Consider the following 25,844-nt stretch of genomic DNA (forward strand, 5'->3'; position numbering starts at 1 on the left):
ACGGAAAGGACTGTAGAGATCAGCTAGGCCAGTTTGATCATTTTCAGATGAGGAAGTTGAAATCTAGAGGAGTTCAATGACATGCCTAAAGTCACCAAGGATGGTTAAGTGGAAGAGGTGGGATTTGAACCCAGGTCCTCCAACTCCACGTGTGCTTTAGCGGAACATTAGGGGCAGCTAGGTGGCACCATAGTGCATACAGCACCAAGCCTGGAGAGAGAAAGACACATCTTCCTGAGTTCAAATCTGGCCTCAGACACTGACTAGCTGTATGACCCTGGGCAAATCACTTAACCCTGTTAGCCTCAGTTTCATTATCTGTAAAATAAAGCCAGAGAAGGAAATGACAAACCACTCCAACATCTTTGCCAAGAAAACCCCAAATGTGGTCACAAGACATGAATGAAAAGACTGAATCACAACAATAACCCTGGGACATTTGGGTTAGGTTTATCCACACTCCCCTCACTCACCAATCTCGTCACTGACCTGAACACTGAAGTTTGTACAAAGTGCCTGAAGTCCAATTTTGAAAGAGGCTGAAGAGGTACCTCTTGGCTGAATAGCCTGGACGAATCTGTTGTTCATTCTGGCTATCTGGCTTACTTAGGAAATGCAAGTATGGTTGCCAGTCCCGGTCCTTCTGATCTTTCTGCAGGGATAAGAGACAAGAGACAAACTCATCTATTAGGGGCTTGGAGGCTTCGTGCAGCTGATAGAGTTGGGTTCACAGATCCCTCATCAATAATCTTAGGAAACTCCCTAGAGGTGCCTGAAGGCAAGGAGAGTGCATATCTCAGCCAACAGACACAAAAACTGAGAAAATGCAGGATGAAGTTCTTAAAGGCCCCAACAGATTTGGAGTTGGAGGGAATCAGAAAAGGATGACAAATACCAGATCCTGAGTTAAAATAGAACTTTGGAGAGTGATAAAACTCCTGAGGAGAAAATACATAACTTAACACACTCTATGGAAATTATTTCTGAAGTATAAAAAGAGGCCCATAACTCATGACCACCCCCATGTAATTTATAGGAGGAGTGGGAAGGACCCTGACTCTGTGCCTCACTTCTGTCACTTACTGTGTGACCCTGGATGACTTACTTAAACTCTCTGAACTTCAGTTTCTTCATCTGTTAAATCTCTACCTCACAGGGTTATTATGAGGAATGACTCAGATAGTATATATTAGTGTTTTCCTGTATCTCAACCTGGTTATTATTATATTTATCAAATTAATAATGCAATATTTTTCTTTTTTTTTTCTTTTGGTTTCTTTCTTCCTTTACAACGCGACTAATATGGAAATGTTTTACATGATTGCACGTATATAACCTATATCAAATTGCTTACCGTCTTAGGGAGATGGGAGGTGAGAGAGGGAGGGAGAAAATTTGAAACTCAACATTTAAAAAAAGGAATGTCAAAAATTGCCTCTACATGTAACTGGGAAAAATAAAACATTTCTTAAAAGATTAAGAATGCAATAATCAAGCCATACCCCAAACCTATGTACTCACATCTCAGAATCCCTTCCCTCAAAGTATAGTCCACTTAATTTTCTCTTCTCCAGGCTAACCATCCTCAGTTTCCTCAACTGATTCTTATATGGCATAATTTGAAGGCCTTTTTGAACTCCTTTCAAAGCTTTTCTGCTTTTCAATATCCCTCCTAAATATGGCACCCCCAAAGTGAATACAATACTGCAGATGTAGCCTGAACAGGACAGAGGACAATTCAACTGTCATTGTCATGGTCTTATCAACCTTTATGTCTCTCTTATTCAGCCCCCAAAAAGTTAGTTTTTTGGGCTCCCGTATCTCACTGTTGGCTCATGTTGCAGTCCACTGAGACCCCAAGACTGTTTTCAGATGAACTATCTCCCACCTTGATTTTAAAAAAAAACCCTCAAGTGTAAGACTTTACATTGATTTCTATTAGTTTAAATCTTTTTAGATTTGGCTCAGTGTTTTAGCCTGACATGATCTTTTTGGACCCTGACTCTGCCATCGAATGTGTTAGCTAGCCTGCCAGCTTTGTGTTATCTGCAAACTCGATAAGCAAGCCCTCTGGCCTTTTAGGCAAGTCATCATCACTGAAAATGTTAGACAACTCTGGGCCAAACTCACATCCCTGGAGCACCAAAGACCTTCCTCCATGTTGACATTGAACCCTTAATGATAGTCTTAGAATACAGCCATTACACCATTTCCAAATCTACCAAATCAAACTACCAGCTAGGCCATGTCTCCCTGGCTTTTCCACAAAAACAGTAGGAGAAACTTTGTGAAGGGCTTTGTTCAAATCCCTTCTTCTAGATTTTATTTGCCCAAATCCTGAACCCAACTATTACGGCAGGACAGCTTCCAACTGGAGGGTTCTACCAAAGCCGAGTCTCTGAGCTATATGACTTAACCTAATAAAGTAATTTGCAAGGCATGCACCAAGCTGGGAAGGTGAGAGGAGAAAGGTAGTTAGCTGTCTGTTGCTCAGGTGCCAAGTTGGCTTAATTATGTTGTGAAAAACTAATGCTGACCTTGGTTTTAATTATGCTGCTTGGTGGAACCAATTCACACCTTGAAACCATAAACCCATTTGTGCACAGGAGTGGGGGTAGGGTGGGGAACAGAAGAAGCTTTCTGCCAACTTTCAGCCAGACGAAAAATGGTCTGCCATTTAGCTGATGAGAAACTGTCTGCCTGTAGTTGTCTTAGGAAGGCATGTGTTTGGCTTCAGAAAAGGTGTTTGTAAAAATGTCCTGATCTACAAATTAATCTACAGAATGGAAAGGGTCCCTAATGGTAGATTTTTGCCTGAAAGAGGAAGAAGGTGTGAATTTAGGATTGGCTTAAGGAAAAACTACCTCATGATTAGAACTATCCAAAAGTGGAATGGGATGGTGGAGTATAGTGGGACCCCCTCATTAACAGTCTTCATGCAAAGGCAGAAGGAACACTTCTCAGGTATATGTATATAGAATTCTTACTCAGATATGAGCTGGAGTAGAAAGCTTCTGAGCTCCCTTCTAACTGTGAATGAGAAATATGGAACTTGCAAAGGAGATACGTGGGGGTCAGGGGTGGGGGTTGAGCAAGGCTGGTTGGCAGCCACCTATATGACATTATCTGAGAGTGGAAGAAGGCACAAGAGGCCTGACCACCTATAAGACAGTAGGTCCAGAGGAAAGAACTCTGGCTTCTCCCTGCCAACTCTGTTACTATCTGTATAACCTTGAATAAGTCAATCATCTTATCTGGGCCCCAGTTCCTTTATCAACAAAATCAAGGCCTTGGACTAGATCAGAGATTCTTAACCAACTGGTCCATGGATAGATTTCACAGGGCCTGTAAAACTTACATGGGAAAAAAATTCCACTTTATTTTTACTAAACTTTAACTGAAATTTGCTATTTTCTTTAACTATGAATGTAAGCAACAAACATTATTCTGAGAATGGGTGCTGCCAGTCAACAAGCATTTATGAAACTCTTACTAAGTGTGAGCTGATTGGCTCAAAGTGAATGTAAATAGCAATTGTTTATGCTTTGGCCAGAAACCCTAAAAGTCTTCCTCTCCAGATTGATTTTTTTTTAACTAAGTAATGAGGCCATTCCCTGCGTCATTTCTTATTTGGCCTTAATCACTGAATGGGTGTTACCTCAGTCAAACTGAGACCTGTTAAAGACCTTAGCTTAAAAAGGCCAAGGTCCCCCACTGCATCCTGGGCCACCTCCTGTTGTCCTGATCTATAATTTACCACCAGACCTAGACGGCTCTGAAGGAGACAGTGAGGCTGGTGACTTTGCACAGCCCTTCCTCACTTAAATCCAATTCACTTGCATGTCACGGCACCACCACCTCCTTGATGTCGTGGTCCTCTTTGAGAACAAACAGCAACTGTGTGTGAGGCACTCTGTCAAGCACTGGACTCCCCCAGACTCCCAAAGGGATCCAGGACACAGAAAAGGTTAAAGACCCCTCAACTGGATGATCTCTAAGATCCCCGAGTTTATGACCTTTGAAAACCTGAAGTCTGCTGTGCAGGCAGGGAGATTCCTCATATCACATGGAAGGGCTTTCTCAGTCCTATCTTATCCCACTCTATCACCAATATACACACACTCACAGAATAATCACTGACATTTCCACAGTACCTTAAAGTTTGCAGAGTACTTTATGTATATCATTTTATTTGATCCTCATGACAACCCTGTGAGATAGGTGCTACAGGTTTTATTATCTCCATTTTATCGATGAGAAAACTGAGGTCCAAAAGACCTCACACAGCTAGTGGGTATCAAAAGCAGGATTTGAACCCATATCCTCCTGTCTCTAAGACTGACGCTCAATTTACCACATCACCCTGCTTTTCAGGCCGCAAAACTCTTCAAACATGGAAAGGCTGATGAGAGACCTTAAAAGCTTCTAACGTGGAGTTATAGAGGGTGTAGGGGTAGGTAAGCATGGTCTTGACCTTAGCTTACATGTGTCCATTGTGGATTGAGATGCTATAAAAAGTGGGGGAGTAGGAGGAAAAGAAATGCAATTCCAAGAGTGGTGATAACAGCAATCCGGGTAATGAGCCTAGAGAATGGAGAATACCAATGAAGGGGTATGGGGAGCCAGAAGTGTCCCTGAGGTATACAGGAACTTCAGGCAAAGATGTGTTCAGGAGGAGGTGGTGTGGGGAGAGGGATGAGGGGTTGGTGACATTTAACTAGCTTTGCTTCTGGCATCATAAATATTAGTTCTATCTCTGGGCTCAGGAATACTTGAGCACAGGCCTATCTTCAAACTGTGGTCCACCATTACCAAGCTAAATATGAAAGCTTTGATATTCATATACTTCCTTCCCACTTAGACTGTAATTCTTCCAAATGTAAGAGCTGTGTTTTGCACTATTTATTTTACCCACAATACCTAATGACTTGTTACTTATGTGAACTTGCAAGGCATTTAACTTCTCCAGGCATCTTTTTCCTTGTCTGTAAAATGAGGGGGTCAACCTAGGGTCTTTTAAGGTCTAGCTCTAAATCTAAGATCCTAATTAAAGACAAGCCACCAACACAGGTAGAGATAACATATAGTATTGCATGTAATTACATGTAAGTACATTAGAGAGTTTGAGAACAAATTAAGGTCCCGGGGAGATGACCCTGACCCACTGGGGGAATCAGAGAAGATTTTGGGGAAGAGACAGCATTTAAGCTGAATAGTAACTTAACAGGCAAAGAAGTAAGAGGACATTAAGGCATAAGAAACATTGAGAGTGAAGGTATGGAAATAGGAGAGCACAGGGTTTGTATGGGAAGGGAGGAAGGGAACAAACATTTATTAAGCACCTACTGTACCCCAGACACTGTGCCAAGCACTTTACACATATTACCTCACTTGATGCCCACAACGACACTGTGAAGGAGATACTATTGTCATCTTCATTTTATAGTTCAGGAAACTGAGGCAGGCACAAGTTAGGTGGTATGCCCAAGGTCACACAGCTGATCAGTGTCTAAGGTTAGATTTAAATTCAAGAGCAGGAGAAAAAGAAATACAATTCAAAGAGTGGGAGAGGTAGCAATCAGAGCAATGAGTCGAGAGAGAGCAAGAGAGAAGTTTTAGGAGGGACTGGGGAATGAATTCGGTGCTTGAAGAGGAGTAACATAAGATAAATATGAAAAGATTATGGAGAGCCCTATAATAAGTATTAATGATAACAGAGAAAGCCTCTTGGCTATGATCACTAGAAGTCTAAATTGCATGGATGTTTGGGATCTCAGTACAGAGCATTAACCTCGACAAGTGTCTAGACAGCTTACATAGTACTAGGTGTGTACTCAGTACCATTGAGATGCAAGAAGAGACTGGAAAAAACAGCCAATCCAATGCAGGAATTCTCACGGCCCTTTCCAAAGGGCAAGTAACAACAGCAAAGGAGGGTGGTGGTGGTAGATTCAAAATGACCTTAAAATTTGCTGTCTTGTTTCCAAATACAAACCTGTAAACAGAAGCCTTGGTGATATTGCTAGCTATAGGTGACTAGTTGCTAGATATCGCTATTGCTGTTTCTCCTGTTTATCCTTCAACTGGCATTTTCCCCCAGTGCGTGAGGATACCACTACTCCAGAGAGGCCTCTGTCAGTTTAAGGATGGGGATGACACACTGTATGGGTTCAGGCAAGCCCTCTGTTGTTATTATTCTCATTATTTAGTGTTTCTGGAGCACAGCATAGTTGCAAAGAGCTTTATTGTAGGTAGCTTGTGCAACAGCAGAGTTAACTGCCAAGAAAAGTTTGGGGAATCTCTTTTCCTGGGGGCTAGAGATCATCAGTTGTACTTTTGCCTGAAGTGGGAGACTGCTATTGACCTCCTGAAGTATTTTCCAACCCCATTTCATTCAAAAACAGAAAATATATTTAGTGTCTACTATGTAAAAGGTACAGAGGTAGGTGCTAGGGATATAAAGATGAGAGAAGATACAGATCCTTAAGGAATATACAATTTAATCAGGGAAGGGAAGAATAACATGTATACAGCTCTGATTCAAGTGCTAGAGAGATTATGGCAAAGTCCACACAAAATATTATGAGATATTTAGGTAGAGAAATTTTTCTATCTGGGGGAATCAGAGAAGACTTCATGGATGTCTGGGGGAATCAGTGAAGATTTCATGGATATGTGGAACGTGAGTTGGGCCTTGAAGGAAGGAAAGTATTGAAACAGGCAGAAACATGAGGTGGTGTTTGAAGGGAGGTAAGGAGGGCATTGCAGGCATGGCCCATCCCAAAGTAGAACAGACCAAGCAGATAATATGGTAAGTGTACAATTTGGCCAAAATTTAATTACATGAGGTAGAATAGTACAAGATAACATTGAAAGGGGGATTGGAATCAGATCACAGAGGCCACTGGATATGAGTGGCCGTGGTTTCTGAATAGAGTGCTGTAATCAGAATGTTATATTTAGTCAATTATATGGACATTGTGAAAGAAAGAGATTAGGAACAGGAAGTACAGTTAGGAGGAGACTGTACTATTGGAATAGTCCAGGTGAGAGGTGCCAAGAGCCTTAATTAGGATAGTTGCTGTAGAAGTAGAAAAGAGGGAGCAGATGTGATAGATATTGTGGAGTTAGGAATATATAAACTGATTGGAGTGGGGGAGGGAAATGGAAGTGAAAGATGAAGCTGAGGTTTTAAGCCTGAGTGACTTGGAAAATAATGGTGTGAACAGAAATGGAAATATTCGTAGGAAGAACTGATTATAGGGGGAAGATGATGAATTTAGTTTTGGACATACTGAGTGGAAGGTGGCAATGATAGATCCAGTAGCCAAAATGCAGTAGGCAGTTGGTTTTCAAAATAATTTTTCATGTGAATTTTGAGATATTAAAGGGATCGATTTCATCATCCTCCTTTAAAAAGATGGATCCACTGAGGCAAAAGGAAACAGAGAGTTGATTAGGGCTGCACAAGAAGTCAATTACATAAGGGAGGGTTCATTCTGAAGAGAGGAGGCAAAATGACTGTGATAGAAAGACGAAAGGCAAAAATAAAAATATTTCTAAGTGTTTGTAGCGTTTAGAATTGAATTCATGTATTTGCTAACTTGCAGCTAGGTGACAGAGTGTCGTGAGGTCAGGAAGATTCATCTTCCTGAGTTCAAATCGGCCTCAGACACTTACAGGGTGTGTGATTCTGGACAAGTCAGTTAACTCATTTGCCTCAGTTTCCTCATTTGTAAAATGAGCTGGAGAAGCAAATGGCAAACCACTCTAGTATCTTTGCCAAGAAAGCCCCAAGTGGGGTCATGAAGAGTTAGACATGACTGAAATGGCTGAATGACAACAACATTCATTAACTTGCATGAAAAATTTTACAGTTGGAAAGGGGCCTTCCCTGTGCCAGAAAAAAGAATATAAGAATCCCCTTTACAAGCTACCTAACGAGTAGCTTATCCAGACTTTGCTTTAAAACTTCCAGTGGGGGGAACCCACAACATTCCGAGGTATCTTATTCCACTTTTAGATAGAACTAATAAGAAATTTTCCCATACATCAAGCCTAAAGCTGCCTCTCTGCAACCTAAGCTCTATGACATATATAATTCCACGGAGCACTGGAGGCTTCCCTGTCTCACACTTGAGGTCCCCAGAATAACCACATTCCATATTTAAGATCCTCTTTGCACTTAAGTACAGTCAGAATAGCTCACTACTTACTCCCCACCAATGTGCCAGTTGTCTTGACTTCTGTCTTGCCACTGGACTGTGATGCCTCTGGAGTGAAGCTGATGACGTTTCAAAGCTCTGCTTCACTTAAATTGAATTTACTCGCAAGTCAAGACATCACCCTAGTGATGTCATTGGTCTTTTCAAAAAATGAAGACTGAACAACAACAATAATACTTTTTTTCTAGTCTTCCAAAGGACACAGTTATCTTAATGCAAAGACATTTTATGAAATAGTATAATTACAAAAGTAGCAATGGAACTTTCCTTCATAAATCTGGGTTATACTCTCCCACAAATACACACGCCATCAGGAAGAAGAGTAAGCATGGAGAGAAATAATGCAGAGGGGGAGGGTCAGTGTGATTGAATTGCCAACATGCAGCCCCCTCAAATTAATTTCAGGGCTTCCTTCCAATAAACCACAGAGGGCTTTTTGGGTCTGGAATGCCATGATTTTCTTCAGGCCTCCCAAGCCCTTTGGGTCTTGCCTTACAAATAAATCTGAGCACGTGCAAAAGTTAAGTTAAGAGAAAAATTCATTATTTTCTTCCTGTCCCACATTCTTGCTTTATTATGTATGTGTGGCCACCAATAAGCATCCCGGGCTGTTAGTTGCCTTAGTCATATGACAGTCCTTAAAATTCTTAGTCAGTGATCATATTTCCAAATATCTTCTTTTCTCCAGGACAAATATTCCCAGTTCTTTCTATCAATCCTCATAAGGCATGATCATCCAGGTAGCCTCTGGCTGATCTCCAGCTTGTCAAGGCCCTTCCTAAAATATGGTGCCCCAAACTGAACAAGATACCCCAGATGTGGCCTGACCAGGCAGAATACAGCAGGACTACTGCTAATCACCTCCCAGATCTTGAAAACTAGATCTCTTAATGCAGACTGATCACATTACTTCTTTTCTTTTTTTGCCTGAAATATCACATTGTTGACTCATATTATCCTTGTGGGACCATAAAACCTGGAATACTTTTTTCATTTTTTTTGATCCCAAGTGTAAGACTATATTTATCCATGTTAAATTTCATCTTATATGATAAAATATGAAAAGTGTGGGAGGAGCCACGTTAAGACATGCACACTAATACCCTGTTGCAGCTGTGAACTGGTCCAATCATTTTGGAAATTTATTTGGAATTATGCAGGAAAATTCCCTAAGCTGTTTATATAGGACCTATTATATGCTAGGCACTATATTAACTAGCTTTTTACAAATATTATCTCATTTGATCCATACAACAATCCGGTAAGATAGATGCCATTATTATTGTTATTATTATTCCCATTTTACAGTTGAGGAAACTGACACAGAAGTTAAGTGACTTGCCTACGGTCACATAAATAGGAAGTATTTGAGGCCAGATTGGAACTCAGGTCTTCCTGACTCCAGGCCCAACAGGCCTCTTTATCTAGTGTGCTACCAGCTCAAAGACAGATCCCAGATATATGAAAATATTTATTAAAGCAGTTTTGTGGTAATAAAAAATATTTGGAAACAGAGTAGGTTCTCATCAATTGGAGAATGACTGAACAAACTGTCCTATAGGGTGTGCTGGAGCCAGCTCTAACCCCTTTGCAAGAGAGGATTATTAAATTTTCATTGTGACCATTTAAATTTCAGAAAGTGACAACCACTACAAATCAGGGCTTGATTTATTGTTTTGTTAATTGTCTCAATTTAAGTAAGTGTTAGTAATGCAGAGCAAACTTAAAAATGGGTGTGTAAACATATTTTTTGGGGGGAGAAAGGAGTACCTGGTTGTGAAACATTTACTAGCACAGCCCTATATGGCTCTATTTACATTGCTTGAGGTCAGCAGAACAGTAGAAAGCTCAGAGAATGAAGAAATCACTAGACTGAAGGCCTGGTGACTATAGGCTAATAGTAATAATCATAACTGAAATTTATATCTTGCTTTGGGCAGCTAGGTGAATCAGTGGATAGATTCCAGGCCTGGAGTCAGGAAGACCTGAGTTCAAATGTGACCTCGGACATTTACTAGCTGTGCGACCCTGGGCAAGTCACTTAATTCTGTCATTCTCAGTTTCTTCCACTGTAAAATGAGCTGGAGAAGGGAATGGCAAACCACTAGAGTATCTTTGTCAAGAAAACCCCAAATGGGGTCATGAAGACCCCATTTCATTTCATCTTCTCATGAAGAGTCAGAAATGACTGGACAACAACAGAGTGCTTTAGTTTGTAAGGTTAGCTTTGTATCCATTGTTTCATTTGAGCCTCACAACACCCCTGGTTGTAATGGAATAAATACTGTTGTACCTTAAGAAACAATGCCTATGTATATGTATTCAGAGAAACATGGGGAGACTTGTATGAACCAATGCAGAGAGAAATAAGGAGAATTAGGAGAAAAATCACCTCAATGCCTATAAGAAATGAAGACACCCACCACTAGAAGATATTTAGCTTAATTGCTGTTATCAGTCTTGGTCCCTTAGAATACACAAATAAAACATTCTTACTTTCCGAATCAAGACGGGGAATTGAGAATGAGTAGTGTTGCCTATGTTGTCAAACAGGGTCAGGAGGAAGATCAGTTTTGCTTAACCTTTTTTCTCCACTACAAGGGAAAGTTCAGTGGGGGAGGGGAAATGATTATGATGTTTAAAAGAAGTTCCTCCATGAAAGTTTTTAAAAATCATCCTAGAGACGGTAGAGATATTTTTGTATCATGTCTTAATCATTGAACATATTATCTATTTCAGCTTTCCCTTCTCAGCAAACTTGAGAAACATGCCACCTATACCTTTATCATCTGATAAAAAATGTCTAATAGCCTAGGTCTGAGGACAAATCCTGGTTTCTTCACCTGGGAGTTCCTTTCAAGATACCACTTATGACTGATTTTTGGATCCAGTCATTCAAACCAATTCTAAGACTACCTCATGGTGCTTTCATGATTCCATCTTGCCCATACTATGAGCATAAGAGCTATTTTGTACAATTTATCCAATGCTGGTAAATTAGGCAGGCAAACTATAGCTTTAGCATTGACCTGACCTACCAGTCTAATAGCCCCTTCAAAAAAGGAAATGAGCTTGGCTGGCAAGAACTGTTTTTGATGCAGTCACGCTAGCTAACTCCTGTGATCACTACTTCCTTTTCTGGACATTTATTAAACCATCCCTTTAATAATACAGTCTAAAATTTTACTGAGTAATTGAAGCAAAGAGCTTACAAGCTTACAGTTTGTAGACTTTATTCTCTTCCCTAGCTTGAAAATCAGGACATTTGCCCTTCTCTGTCCCTGTATCACCAATCTCTTCACATCACCTCTATCTGTATTACCTCTCCCAGTATCCATGATTTATCGATGACCATTGACAATGATTGACTCAACAGTCGCACTGATTTTTTTCCAGCCATAGGACATAGTTCTTTTGAGCCTAGTAATATGAACTCACCAAGGACAACTAGATGCTGTTTTATTATCTCCTTACTTATCTCAGGTTTTAACTCCTTAATGGTCATTCTTTTTGGTTCTATTCTTTGTAGTCCAAAGCTTATTATTGTTGTCAGAGAAAACACAAACTAAATAAGATTTGGATAGCTCTGTGTTCTTCCTCTCATGCATTATCATAATCTCTTCCATTACAGCCAGCAGTCCCTGTTCTTCTTTGATCCTCTTGTCCCTAACATAGCAACAACAACACTATTCATTGTTTAGCATTAATTATCAATCTTAGCTTACTCAGAGCTTTGGAGCTCTTTTATTTTATTTTATTTCATTGGACCAATTTACCTGTCCTTGCTTCTCTCTACTATAATAGCAGTAGTGGTAGTAGTGGTAGTAGTAGTAATAGTGGTAGTGGTAGTAATAGTAGTAGTAGTAGTAGTGGTGGTAGTAGTAGTAGTAGTAGTGGTAGTAGTAGTAGTAGTAGTATAAGTAGTAGTAGTAGTAGTAATATTATTATTTGGTCATTCAGCTGTATCCAACTCTTCATGACCCCGTGGACATAGTCCATGGGTTTGGGTTTGGTTTTGTTTTTTTTGTCAAAGTATTGGAGTGGTTCCTTCTCCAGTATGTCCCCATTTTACAGATGAGGAACTGAGGTAAATAGGGGTTAAGTGACATGCCCAGGCTCACACAGCTAGTAAATGTCTGAACCTGGATTTGAACTCAGGTCTTCCTGATTCCCAGGTCCAGTGCTTTATCCACCTTGCCACCTATAGCAGTTATTATGTGCCAGGCATAGTGCTAAAATACTTATGTTTTACAATTATCATCTCATTTGATACTCACAACAACCCTGGGAGGTAGAAGGGTGCTGTTATCCCCCATTTTACAAATGAGAAAACTTTATGTTTTTTTTTCAAACCTAAGTTGGTTAATGAGTTCTCTGTGTAGCCACATGAGTCTCTTTAAACAATTCTCCTTTTCTTCCCCCCTCTGGAATTATTTCTCTCTTCCCCTCCCCTCCATATCATGCATCTGTGGTCAGCTTTGAGCTTCCTTACAACAATTTCTATCTGTAGAACTTCCCTTCTCTCTTGAGACGAAGAATTTTTGTCTATGGGAATCTTACTTATCCTTTCTCTGAACCCTTTGAAATCTGCTCTCCAAAAATCTGGGGTGTGGTTCAGGCCATTCCTGGCTTTCTTTTCCTTTTCTATTGTGAATGCTGAAATGGAACAATTACTTCCCCAAAAGGTTCCCATCATTTCTGCTGTAACAACCATTCCTTCCTTGGTGAAAATAAAGTCTTCAGCATCAGTTTCCTTCTGCTCTCAAACTTAACTTCTTCCCCCACTCTCCAACCCTAAAAGAAAAAGCAAGAGAAAAACTGGAAGACAGAAGGGAACGTGGAAGGCAGTTTCTGAAACAGGGAAGTAAACAACGCCAGGAGAGGAGGTATTGGCTGTGGATTCGATTCCGATTGCTCAAACCTGCTATTGTGCTGTTTGCCAATCAACTTTTGGCTTCTAGTTTCTACTGAAATGACTAATTAGTGTGCACAGAGCAGCCCATTATCCAAACTCCCACACCACGTGCTCCATTTAACAGCTGGCCTGTACGGACCTGTCCGACTTTCTGAACGCCAGGTGTAATGAATGGCTCCCAGGATCCTGCTGACTTGGGAGGTGCCTGACCTCAATGACTCTCTTGACCACACTAGCCAAGTGCTAAAGGGTTGAAAACTAACCCTCCCTGGCACCTGAAGCAATGTTGATTTTAGAAAGACCCAGCAGCTGGCAGCATTGAAAGACTTGGGAGGGCTCATGTTCCCACTAAAGAATCAAAGGCATGGCTATTACCTGACCTCTTAAGAAAAAAAAAAGCAACAGGAAACTAGCTGACTTCTTGTCCTTGAGTCACAAGGTAAATGGCTAGGCCAGGGGTTGAAGAAGGGCAGCCAAATTGGTCTAGTGGAAAGACTTCTCGATTTAGAATCAGAAGACCTGGGGTTTGAATTCTTCCTCTGACAATCACCTGTGTGACATTGAGAGAGTAGCTTCATTTCTCTGGGCTGAAGTTTTTCTATTTGTAAAACGAAGAGGTATGAATGTGGCAGCCCATACCTGATTCCTCCTACAGGAATGACTGAAGCTGGCAGATCTCTTGAGCTGCACTGGCCTGGAGTGATCAGGTATCCACACTTAGTTCAGCATTGATAAGCCTGGTTGCCAGGGAGGGGCAAGCTGGGCAGGGAGGGAGTCAGAGCAGGTAAAAGATCTCATGCTGATCAGAGTGGGACCAGGCTGTGAGTAGCCCCTACATTTTTAGCCTGGGCAAGATTGGGAGACTCAGCCTTTAAAGAAATGAGCATGTTGGACTAAGTGGATAAAAATAATTTAGTAGCTACTATTTATATAGTGTGTTGAGGCTGGCGAAGTGCTTTACAAATATTATTTAATTTCATCCTCACAACAAATCTGGGAGGCCTCTTTTACAGATGAGGAAACTGAGGCAAATAGCGGTGACTTGCCCAGGGTCACACAGCTAGTTAAGTATATGAGGTCACACTTGAACTCAGGTTTTCTTGACTCCAGATCCAGTACTCTATCCATTGTGCTGCCTGCCTGACTCTTTTTGAGATCCTTTCAACTCATAACTTTCGGCTCTTGTGATACAGAGTTTACCAAATTATACTAGGAGGATTATTAGAGAGGATTTAAGGTTTGCAAAGTGCTTTATATGCATTATCCTCCCAACAGCTCTGACTTAAGTTCTACAGATGGGGAAACTGAGGGTGAAAGAGATTGGTCGTATTAGTTAGTGTCTGAGGCAGGATTCAGACCTGGTACTTCCTGAAAGTCTAGCATCCTTTCCACTATATCCTCCTGCCTCTAGAAATAATAGACATTCCTCAACTGATAAGTGGTCTAAGGATATAAACAGGTAGTTCTTTGTTAATTTTCACATTAGTCATGTTGTAAAGAAGAATTAGAATCAATAGGAGGAACCACAAGAAAGAAGAAACAACAAAACAGAAGGAAAAAAAAGAGCAAATAGTATGCTTCAATCTGCATTCAGACTCCATGGTTCTTTTTCTGGATGTGTATAGCATTTTGCATCATTAGACTTTTGGAGATGTCTTAGATCATTGCATTGCTGAGAAGAGCTAAGTCTATTAAAATTATTCATTGTACAATATGGCTGTTACTGTGTACAATGTTCTCCTGGTTCTGCTCATTTTACTCAGCATCAGTCCATATAAGTCTTTCCAGGTTTTTCTCAAGTCCGGTTGCTCATCATTTCTTATAGCACAATAGTATTCCATTACATTCATATACCACAACTTTCCCCGGTTGATGGTCATCCTCTCAATTTCCAATTCTTTGCCACCACAGAAAGAGCTGCCATAAATAATTTTGTACATATGTGTCCTTTTCCCCACTTTTATGATCTCTTTGGGATATAGCCCTAGAAGTGCTATTGCTAGGTCAAAGGGTATGCACATTTTTATAGCCCTTTGGGCATAGTTCCAAATTGCTCTCCAAAATGGTTGGATCATTTCACAACTCCACCAACAATGCATTAGTGTTCCAATTTTCCCACATCTTCTCCAACATTTATCATTTTCCTGTTTTATCATGTTAGCCAATCTGATAGGTGTAATGTGGTACCTCAGAGTCATTTTGATTTGCATTTCTCTAATCAATAGTGATTTAGTACATTTTTTCATATGACTATAGATAGCTTTAATTTCTTCGTCTGAAAATTGCCTTAAACAGATAGTTCTTAAGAGAAGAAACCCAGGCTATATATAGCCACATGAAAAAATGACTACTCCCAATTCAAGAAAAACAAATTAATTCAATTCTGAGATGCCACCTTATACCATGAGATTTGCAAAGATGAGAAAAAAAGAAAATGATAATTGTTTAAGGGGATGAGCTATGATAAAATTCTTGGTGGACCTGGGAATGGGTACAACCATTCTAGAAAGCAGTTGGGAACTATATACAAAAGGTTATTAAATAGTTCATGGCCAGAGACCCAGGTTAACCACTGGTAGGCCGATATACAAAAGAGATCAAAGAAAGAAGAAAAGTTCCCATATGTCAAAAAATATTTATACCAGTGCTTTTTGTGATGGCAAAAAAACTGGAAACTAAAGGAATGCCCACCAATTAAGAAATGGTTGCAAAGGGAAAAGTACCTATTTGTATAAAAGTATTTATAGCAGCTCTTTTTGTCTAAGAATTGGACATTGGGGGGTGCCCATCAATTGTGGAATGGATGAGCAAGTTGTGATATACTAATGTAATGGAATATTATTGGGTTTCTTATAAGAAATGATGAGCAGGTGGATTTCAGAAAAATCTGGAAAGACTTATATGAACTGATGCTGAGGGAAGTGAGCAGAACCAAGAGAACATTATACACAGTAACAGCAACATTGTATAATGAGTAACTGTGAATGATTTGGCTATTCTCAGCAATGCTCAAAGATAATCCCAAAGAACTCATCATGAAAAATACTATCCTCCTCCAGAGAAAGAACTGAGGGAGTCTGAATACAGAATGAAGCATATTATTTTTCATTTTTTTCTCTCTCTCTCTCTCTCTGTCTGTCTGTTTCTCTTTTGGTTCAAGTTTTCTTCCACAAAATGACTAATATGGAAATATGTTTTACATAATTGTACATGTATAACCTATACCAGATTGTTTACCATCTCAGGAAGGGGGGAGGTAAGGGAGGAAGGGAAAGAATTTGGAACTCAAAATTAAAAAAAAAACACAAATGTTAAAATTGTTTTTACGTGTAATTGGGGAAAAGTAAAATATCATTTAAAAAAATAAAATGTGATCCAGGAAAAAAGAAATGGCTGCATAAATTGTGGTATATGAATATATCCTATTGTGCTATAAGAAATGAGGAAATGGATGATTTCAGAGACCTGGAAAGACGTGTAGGGACTGGCACAGAGTGAAGCAAGTGGAACCAGGAGAACAATTTATAAAATAACATCACCATTATAAAACAAACAATTTTGAAGACTTTTATAAACTGATGACAAATGAAATTGGAAGAACAACAAGAGAAATAAGAGAACAATTTGTACAATAACAAGACTGTAAAGACAAGAGCAATGATCAATGCAATGAGCATCTATGATTCTGAAGGATCAATGATGAAAGATGGTATTTACTTCCTGACATGGAGGTGATGGACTTAGGGTCCAGAATGAGAAATACATACATACATACATACATACATCATATATATTATATATGTATATATATTTGAATATTGCTAGTGAGGAAATTTATTTTGCTTGATTATGCATGTTTGTAAAAAAAAGGCATTTGTTTTTCTTTTCTTTTTTTCTCAATGGGATGAGGATGTGGGAAGTAGATAAAATAGATTTCTGTTAATTAAAAAACACTTTGGAACAAAAAAGCAAAAGTACCCTTTGTTTCTCAGGTGTATAGCAATGTTCTTGCCGAACCATGCTGCCAATACCTGAGCTCTAAGACTCCTATGCAATCATATTCCAAGACTTCTTATGCTGTGGATACAGCTGATTGAGACTACCAACTTCTCTAGGACTGGTGCCATTAGAACTAGCAAGTACCCAACAAAGGCCACACCTTAAAAAAATGCACCGTAGTGGCTGCATCTGTAGAGATTCAGGTGTGACTAGAAGGGTTCTATAAGTGCAGCCAGCTAAGCAGAGTTGGAAAAGGAGTGTGAAGGGGAGAAAGTATGAGATCTCTTGTTTCTGTAAGCTTTTGGAAGATCGGGTAAGTTAGTAATGCTCAGAAAGCATCATTTGGTACCAGCTATATTTCCTCCCAAAACCATAATTTAGTGTATATGCCACCATTATCTCTTTCCAAAAAGCCTAATTATCCCTATGTTTAACAAGGTTTAATTTTCAGGAGCCTAAAAAACATCCTCTCTCCCATATGTATGATTATCTATAGGAAAGACACTTTCTCTTCCATTTTTTGCTAGAATACGTTCTAAGAAACTATGATGTCAAGAGAACCTGAATTCAAATCTGACCTCAGATACTTACTAGCTGTGTGACCCTGGGCAAGTCACTTAGCAGCTGTTTGCCTCAGTTTCCTTGTCTATAAAAGAGGGATGTTAATAGTACCTACCTCCCAGAGTTGTAAAGATAAATTAAATAATATTTGTAAATCATTTTGCAAACCCTAAAGCACTATATAAATGTTAGCTATTAAAGATACAAATACCTGAGATGCAAAGTCTCACCATTGTCTTTTTGTGTTGAGCATGAAGAAGACCCTTGTGGACTAGAGGGAGAGATATGGGCTAGATGAGAGTAAATGTAGTCAGTACCGGTGCCCTGTGAATTTGTGCTTGACCCCATGCCACTTAACATTTTTGTCAATGACTTGGATAAAGGTATAGCTAGCTTGTTTATTGGATTTGCAGAAGTCACAAAGGAAAGATAACCAATACACTGCATGACAATCAGAATTAGAAAAGATTGGACAAGCTAGAAACATTAAGGTTTAGTCAAATAAGATGAAAATTAGTAGAGATAAATGTAAAGTCCTACACTCAGATTCAAAAAATCAATTTCGCAGGTACAAGATGGGTGAAATATTGCTCCGCAGTAGTTTTGAGGTTTCTTCCAACTCTGAAATCCTGTCGCTTTGTTGTTCTTGGAATGAACAGGTAAACTTTTAAAGAACTGAGATATTCAGAGAGCGTACAGTGGATGTGACAGTATAAATTAGGAGAGGTGGGAAAAGTGCTGTCAGTATAATGAGACAAAAGATAAAGGCAACATTAATAGTACTGAAGCTTAAATAATTTACAGTAAATCACTTTTTGCTGTTATGGTTAAAAAATAAGGTATTTGGGTTACATGGATATTCTGGTCTAATGAAACTTACCACACCAATATCACCAGATTGCCAATTTCCCAAGTATTACAATACAATAAAACACAACACTTAAATTATACTGATCATAATTTAATCTCTTTGATGATTCATAAGGTACATTTGGGATCCTACAGTGCCTCAGGTGCATACTTTTATATGTTATCAATAGAGAGTACTGTAAAAAAATTCTGGTTATTTAAATTTTCAGGTTGTTCATGTTCTAGACATACCAGAGGGAATAAGGGAAGGAAATACACATTCAAATAGTGCCTGCTATGCACCAGGCACTGTGCTAAGTGCTTTTTTTCTTTTTTACAAACACTATCTAATTTCATCTTCACTGCAATCCTGAGAGGTAGGTACTATTATTATCCCCATTTTACAGCTGAAGAAACTGAGGCAAACAGAGGTTAAGTAACTTGCTCAGGGTCACACAGCTAATAAGTATAGGCGGAGGTATTTAAACTAGGCGGCACAGCTGGCAGAGTGTCTTCCTGGAGTCAGGAAGAGCAGGGTTCAAATCTGGCCACAGATACTTACTAATTGTGTGACCCTGGGTAAGTCACTTAATCCTGTTTGCCTCAATTTCCTCATCTATAAAATGAGCTGGAGAAGGAAATGGCAGACCACTCCAGTATCTTTGCCAGCACAGCACCAAATGGGGTCATGAAGAGTAGAACACAACTGAAAAAAAGACTAAACAATAATGACTGCCTAACTCGAGGCCCATGACTCTATTGACTGCTCCACAAGCCGCCCACGGTATTGTGTTTACATGAAGCTAAGGCCCAAGAAGATGGTGCTCATTTTAGGAATGTTTGAAAATGGTTGTTTGTGTTTAGGGGGGAAAAAAAGCAGCCAACAAAATGACATTGCAGTTTTTTTTTCCCTGAAAGCCTGAGAGCTTTGACATCTAACTTCTTGGTTTAACATTTATTTATCTCTACTCATTAAGAAGTTATGTCGTCAAAAAAGTCAAGAAGTAGGTGTGCATTGAGCTATCAAACACAGACATGTTGCCACATCTATTTCAGTAGATCCATTTATAGAACTCAAGATGATGTAGGATGCTTTAAAATTTTAATTGCCACCTATTTGAGACAACCTCATTTCCCACCGGTTTGAGTGGAGACTAAGTTATGTAGGTCTTCCTAATTAGTAGTTAAGCTTTTATAGATTTTTCCCTAAGCCCCACTACACACTGAGCTGACGTATTTCCTACTGCCCCCTCTAACCACCCTCACTGCACCTCCCCCCACCATTTTGGTTCTATTATTTTGGTTTTAGTGCTTTTAGTGGATGATCTTTATTTTGGGGTCAAAGAAATAATAGCATGCAGCATTATTTGGAAGACAATCAGTTTTTGTCATCTCTGGGCGTTCCTGTTTCCCTTAGCATCATACGTTAATTGGCTTTCTCTCTTCTTACCTCCCCTAACCTATAGTTGTTTTAATCAAATGGTTCAAGTTCGTAGCTCCCTACTGTTCTTATTCTATTCCTCAATATTGTCATTACTTTCTTGGTGCCTGCCTTCCCAATGTAGTAATGCAAAATCCTTATAAGCAGCAAGCATGGTGAAACAATTAAAAAAAAATAGAATGCCTGAAATCTCCTCTCTTAGCCAAAAGCACTCTTTCAGCCCACAGGTGTTACAATGTGTATAGACAGAGAATGTTACAAGCAGAGCCATGACCAGCAATTTGTGTGCCTCAGGTAAGTGGCATGAAACAAATTCTTGGTTCAGTTGGCCTGGGGAGGAGGTGGAAACTCCAGAATACTGCAAGGCTTCTGAGGTAGACATAGTGTAGGAAGGAGTGGGAATGCCAGGCTAGGGGAGAGCTCACCTGTGTGGCTGCTGGGGAAGGAGCAGTGCCACCTGGTAGTTTCTCATTTTAACTAATTATCTTTGCTGAGTTCTGTTTGTTTCTAACTTTTAGGACTGAGAGCACTGTCAGCACCATCTAAATTTTAGCACCCTGGTTCAAAACTCCAGTTGTTCAGCCCTAGTTACAGTTCTGATCAAAAGTTCCAAGTCCTTACAATATTTAAATTCCTGAAGGTTAAATTAAATATTGCCTTCATGTACTCATATCTTTTTGGATATTTTTATGAGCTCCTTATCTGTAAAATACACGCATGTCTTTATATTTGTGTTCTATGTACATGCAAGCAAATTTCCTTTGATATAGTTAGACTAGAATTATGTAGGAATATCATAGACTTACTGAGACATGCTTGTTTTGCAACCTCTCTGAAATGTGTGTGATGGATGCTTTATGTATAAAGCTTATGGATCTCAAAGGGATCCATCTCACCAGCATGGCTGCTGTACAGTTTTATCAAAATGAATAGAACAAATTACAAATTGGGATTTAACCCAAGGAAAACAGAGAGCAAGATAGCCCAGCTTGTACCTGCTCTGCCCTCATCAATTGGCTGCCAATTATCTTTACAGTCATTGGCTAATCTGTTGTTTGCATAAAAGATGAGGTAAAGCTTACAGGTAAAGGAATCAGGACAAAGTTGGATAATCTCCACCAAGCAGGGCAGGTAAATTCATGTAATATGAAGCTATCTGTCAGAATTTCTGAGAGTGACCATAGCCCACCTATTCCTCCCTCTCTGAGGTCTGAGACCTCCAGAAGTCTCTCTGGGAAAATATTGGATGCATATTTGCAGTATCATAGACCTAGAAAGAGTTTTCAAGGTTGCTAATCTAGCTCTCTACGCAATTCAGGAATACCTCCTACAAACATCTCTGACAGTTGGTCATCTAGCCTTCATTTGAATACCCCCAGGAATAGGGAGGGAGAGAGTAATTACTCCATGAAGCAACATATTCCATCATTGAACAACTCTAGATGTTAAAAAGGTCTTTCTTAGGTTGATCAAAAAAGCTGCCTTCCTGTAACTTCCACCCATGGGTCATAGTTCTGGCCCTTGGAGGAAAAGTATACAGTAAGTATAACAGAGAAAGGGAGGCGTGAAATAAAAAGAAGAAGGATTCAAGACATGTGAAAAAGACAGTCATCAGAATAGGTGCCTTGCTTTTGCATAGTGCTAGATAATCTGTTTCCTTTTAGTCCTAAGATTCTGTTACTGAACGTAGCGTCATTTCATGCTTTATATTTTTTCAAAGAGATTTGACATATAACCCATTTGAATCTCATGACAGCTCTGCAGTATCTACCAAGAGGGTTGATAACATTATCTGCATTTTGTAAATAATCATGCCTTAAGGTTTACAGAGGGTTATGCCTACAGTATCTTATTTGATCCTCGCAACAACCCTATGGGGAAGGGGCCCTTCCATCATAGCTGGAAAGGATCTCAGAATCCAAGTATTCTGACTTCCTCATTTTACATATTAGGAAACTGAGGCATAGGGAGGTTAATAAAATGGCATAGGTAGTAGGTGTTAGAGGTAGGATCTGAACCCAGTATTTGCCTTTTTTTTTTAGGCAGTTGGGGTTAAGTGACTTGCCCAGGGTCACACAGCTAGTAAGTGCAAGTGTTTGGTCTGAGGCTGGATTTGAACTCAGGTCCTCCTGACTTCAGGGCCGGTGCTCTATTCACTGCACCACCTAGCTGCCCCCAGCATTTGCTCTTTGTCTTGTACCATGGAAGTATGTGTGTTAGCACCCATGTTTTATAGAGTAGAAAGATTCAAAGAGTGATTTGCCCAAGGCCATCTGGCCAACAAGTGACAAAGCTTGGATTCAAATGTAGTTCTTCTGACTTCATGTTCAGTGTTCTTTCCCTTCCATCACACTCAGAATAAATGAATGAGTTGCCTGGGGTTGCATAGGATGTCACCATCAGAGCTAGGATGATACCTGGGATCTGCCAATTCTTCCTTTGGCACACCTCCTTCTGAACACCTGCAGAATGTTTGTACTCACCCTTTCACTCCCATATGCCAATATGGCGGCTGTCAGGTCTTTGAGCGTCTGCAGAACAAAACCTGACTTCTTCCCTTGGCGATGGTAGGGACGGGGCCTTCTTTTTCTTTCTTTTTGTTTCCATGATGGCTCCGCAAAGTCTTCTGAGTAAAGAATTAAGACCCCCTTTCTGGTGCTATAAGTTTTAGGAAGGCATCCCCGTGTAACTTGTGTCCTGTCCTGGGGCTTGCTGATCAGGGCTTTGTCTTGGGGTGTCCAGTTCAAATAATCCTATAAAGAAAAGCAACAACCACCAGGATACAGCCTCTTTAAATAACCATCTTGGACAGCATCACAGAGGGCATGCATTTGTATAATGTTTGATGTTTTCCTGACATTGATCTGTTCTTGTTAACTTTGCCTAATATCAGAAGTCTCAATATAATCCATATAACCAAAGTTGCTCCTTACTGCTGACAATTAGTAGGCAGAACAGCTAGATTCTAACCCACATAACTTTTAAGTGAGCTATTCATTCTAGTAGACTTTAGTAGCAATAATGTGGGTTGAGAGGCAATATGGAGTAGTAGATAGAGAACTGACCTTGAAGGCAGGAACACCTGGATTCTAGTTCTGTCTCTGACAAATACTGGCTGTGTAATCTTGGGGGAACTGCTTAACTTCTCAATGCTCTAGGCAAACTCTCTAAGCCCATAAGCCACAGAGATGGTGACCTGCATTGCTAGAAGTTTCCTCACCTGGAGAGTTCCCTACACCAGTGAAATCACAGATTCAATTCCTGTCCCTATCCCCTAAATGTGGGCTACAAGCCTCATGTAAGGTCATTGATAAGCCAGTTCTTTAGCTTAGTGGTCAGCTGGTAACTTGAAACTGACTCAACCATCAGGAGGTTTAAATAGTAGAGTTCTCCGTTCTGACCACCATCTCTAACTAGAGATCTAAGTGATCTCTAACCATCCAGCTAGAATGAAGCTCCAAACACCCTCCAGATGTTTTATAGCTTTATCTATTTATCTATTTATAGTTATACAGCTGTATCTATTTTGCCTCTATAGGATGTAATAAAGGCCTTCTGTATGTATCTTGTTGGTGACTCTATATACTATCATCAACCATGAAAGTGCTCTACAACATGGGCTTCTAAGCCTAGACAGGACAAATGCCAATATAATGAACACCATTGCAACTGAAATCTCTTTATGACGCAAGACTTTCCAAGGCCCCTCTAGTGTCTCATTTGTTTTCTGGTGGCATCTAATTTGACAAAATTCCAGGCCAGCAAGGAATCTGATCACCTCCCCATCTCCATCCCCATTTTAAATTTGTTATTGTAAAATGTTACCTGCATTAAATGTTGGCTATGACACAAGAGTCCCAGAATATCAGAGAATGTCATAAATTGTTGCACTGGCACACACAATAGCATACCCTGTTCTGAAAACACAATCTATCTACATCCTTGGAAGTGTCCTATATGGAAATTCTGGTCTTGGACCAAATCCTCTTAATTTCCAGCTCCTTAGCCCAGCCGCACTAACCTGACAACAGCAGGTGAGTGGGTTGGGGAAGGTGGATGGGGAACTCTCCTGTGGTAACTCTCATTCTGCTAGGCAAAGTAAATAACCTCACACATTTTCCTGAAAAGAGGAAAAGGAACAAGAATGACCATCACACCAGGAACCATGAAATCTGGAGACCAAAAGGACAGTCTGTTCTCCTCTCATCCCCAAATGAACTAGGCTAACAGCTGTGGGACTGACCTCCGGTTCCAAGAAGACCTCCAGCCTCTTCTGTTTGCTCTGGACCACTTGCCCATTTCCACGGCTCAGAAGGGAGAGAGTGAACATGTTTCATTGCCAGCCGCTTCTTTTCAGAAGCCATTCATCTTGCTCTGGAAGGCTAAAGTGCTTACACCTTAAAGTTTCCTTAGGTCAGCAGTGAGCCCAGGACTTCACACACTGGGCCTTTTATTAGATGCATTTTTCCCCTCTTACAACAGCTTCTTAATGACACCCTGCTCCACAATTTATACAGTGTGGGTCTTTGTCAGAAAAAGAACTCCCCAGAGCCTTCCAGTTCCAGACCTTCCATCCCTCCCAACAGACTCTTCCTCTCCTGCCTACTACAAGGACTTGTTGATGTTCTGAGCTGGTTGCTTTGCTACGGGATTCGTGCATCCAGAGATTCATGAAACACCCACCATCCTCTTTGTGCACAAAGGTTGTTTCCCAGTTGCCATGGCAGCAAAGGGAAATTAAGTCCCTTAAATCAGCATGGGAAAGCAAAACAGTAACCGAGAGCTCCCCCAAGGGAGAGCAAGGACACTGAATGGGCCAGGCTCCAATTTCAAGCCCTTCTTACAGAGCTCATCTTACGTTTATAGACCCACCCAAATCCCAGCATGTGAGTGTGCTGCTCTCAACTAACCATTAACTGGCTCATAACAATTTTACACGGGTCACCTAGTTCAAACCCCGCCCCTTTGATGGTTCTCTTGATTGGATTCTGGTATCCCTAGTCTGGACGCACGGACTCAGTTTCATTTGTTACTGTTTCAGGGGCTCTGGTGTGTACGTGTGGGGTGTGCATGGTGAGTATATGGCTTTGCTAAATTCCTTTGCAAACATGCTCATACCCTTATAAAGCCATGTTCTTTATTCTAGGGGCAAGGTTGTTGCTAACAGGCTTGTGATTAATGCTGCTTGATTTGCCTCGACTCTCTGGAAACAGCAAAAGGGGAGCGGACAAAAGTCACTTAGGTGAAGTGTGGTCCCTGGACTTGTGGTACCCTCACTCGGGCCCTTGAAACCACCCATACCTCTCATCCGTAAGTGGCCTTCCCCCATCTTTCTTATAGGCGTGCCCCCTGCCGACTTTCACAAAGGTGTACAGCAGGCAACAGTCCTATTTACTTTCAAGCTCATTTTAAACGGGGCTTTTCACAGAAGGCAGCCTTGATGTGCTTTATACAAACAACGGTAGGTAGCAGACAAAACAAATGAGGCCTCAGTAGAGGACCATCCAGCTTTCTGAGCAGACCGAACTAGCTTGGTTCACAGTGCTGCGTTATTAGGAGACGTGAGCAGAAACTCACTTTCCCAGCCTTCATTTTCTTCATCTGGAAAATGAACATCGAGAACTGGAGGACCCCCACTTTAGACTCTATGATCTTATGTTTCATATTTCTGTGCTTTATAGAAAAGAATGGATTTGGATATGAAAACAAGGAAAAAAGAATAAAGCAGAAGGACAAGGAAAACAAAAAGATTTTGATGCGGATGGGTATATTTAATAAAGGAGGAATCTGGGCTATTAGGGTAGATCACAGGACCATAGATTTAGAGCTGGAAGGGACCTCAGATATCATCTAG

The 25,844-nt window shown here is 40.3% G+C and overlaps 1 protein-coding gene across 1 annotated transcript in view; it reads right to left on the reverse strand.

Annotated features, from left to right (window-relative positions):
• Positions 1-24,578, reverse strand: part of KIAA2012 (KIAA2012 ortholog) — a 162,921-nt gene extending 138,343 nt beyond the window's left edge. Inside the window, 3 exon segments of the mRNA XM_078147661.1 lie at positions 490-652; positions 22,474-22,743; positions 24,234-24,578. Coding sequence (XP_078003787.1) covers positions 490-652; positions 22,474-22,743; positions 24,234-24,320 — 520 coding nt within the window. The 5' untranslated portion in view covers positions 24,321-24,578.
• Between the last annotated feature and the right edge of the window lie 1,266 nt (positions 24,579-25,844).

This window comes from Phascolarctos cinereus, unplaced genomic scaffold (genome assembly GCF_003287225.1).
Source record: "Phascolarctos cinereus isolate Bilbo 61053 unplaced genomic scaffold, phaCin_HiC Scaffold_7;HRSCAF=346, whole genome shotgun sequence".
NCBI classification, from domain to species: Eukaryota; Metazoa; Chordata; class Mammalia; order Diprotodontia; family Phascolarctidae; genus Phascolarctos; species Phascolarctos cinereus.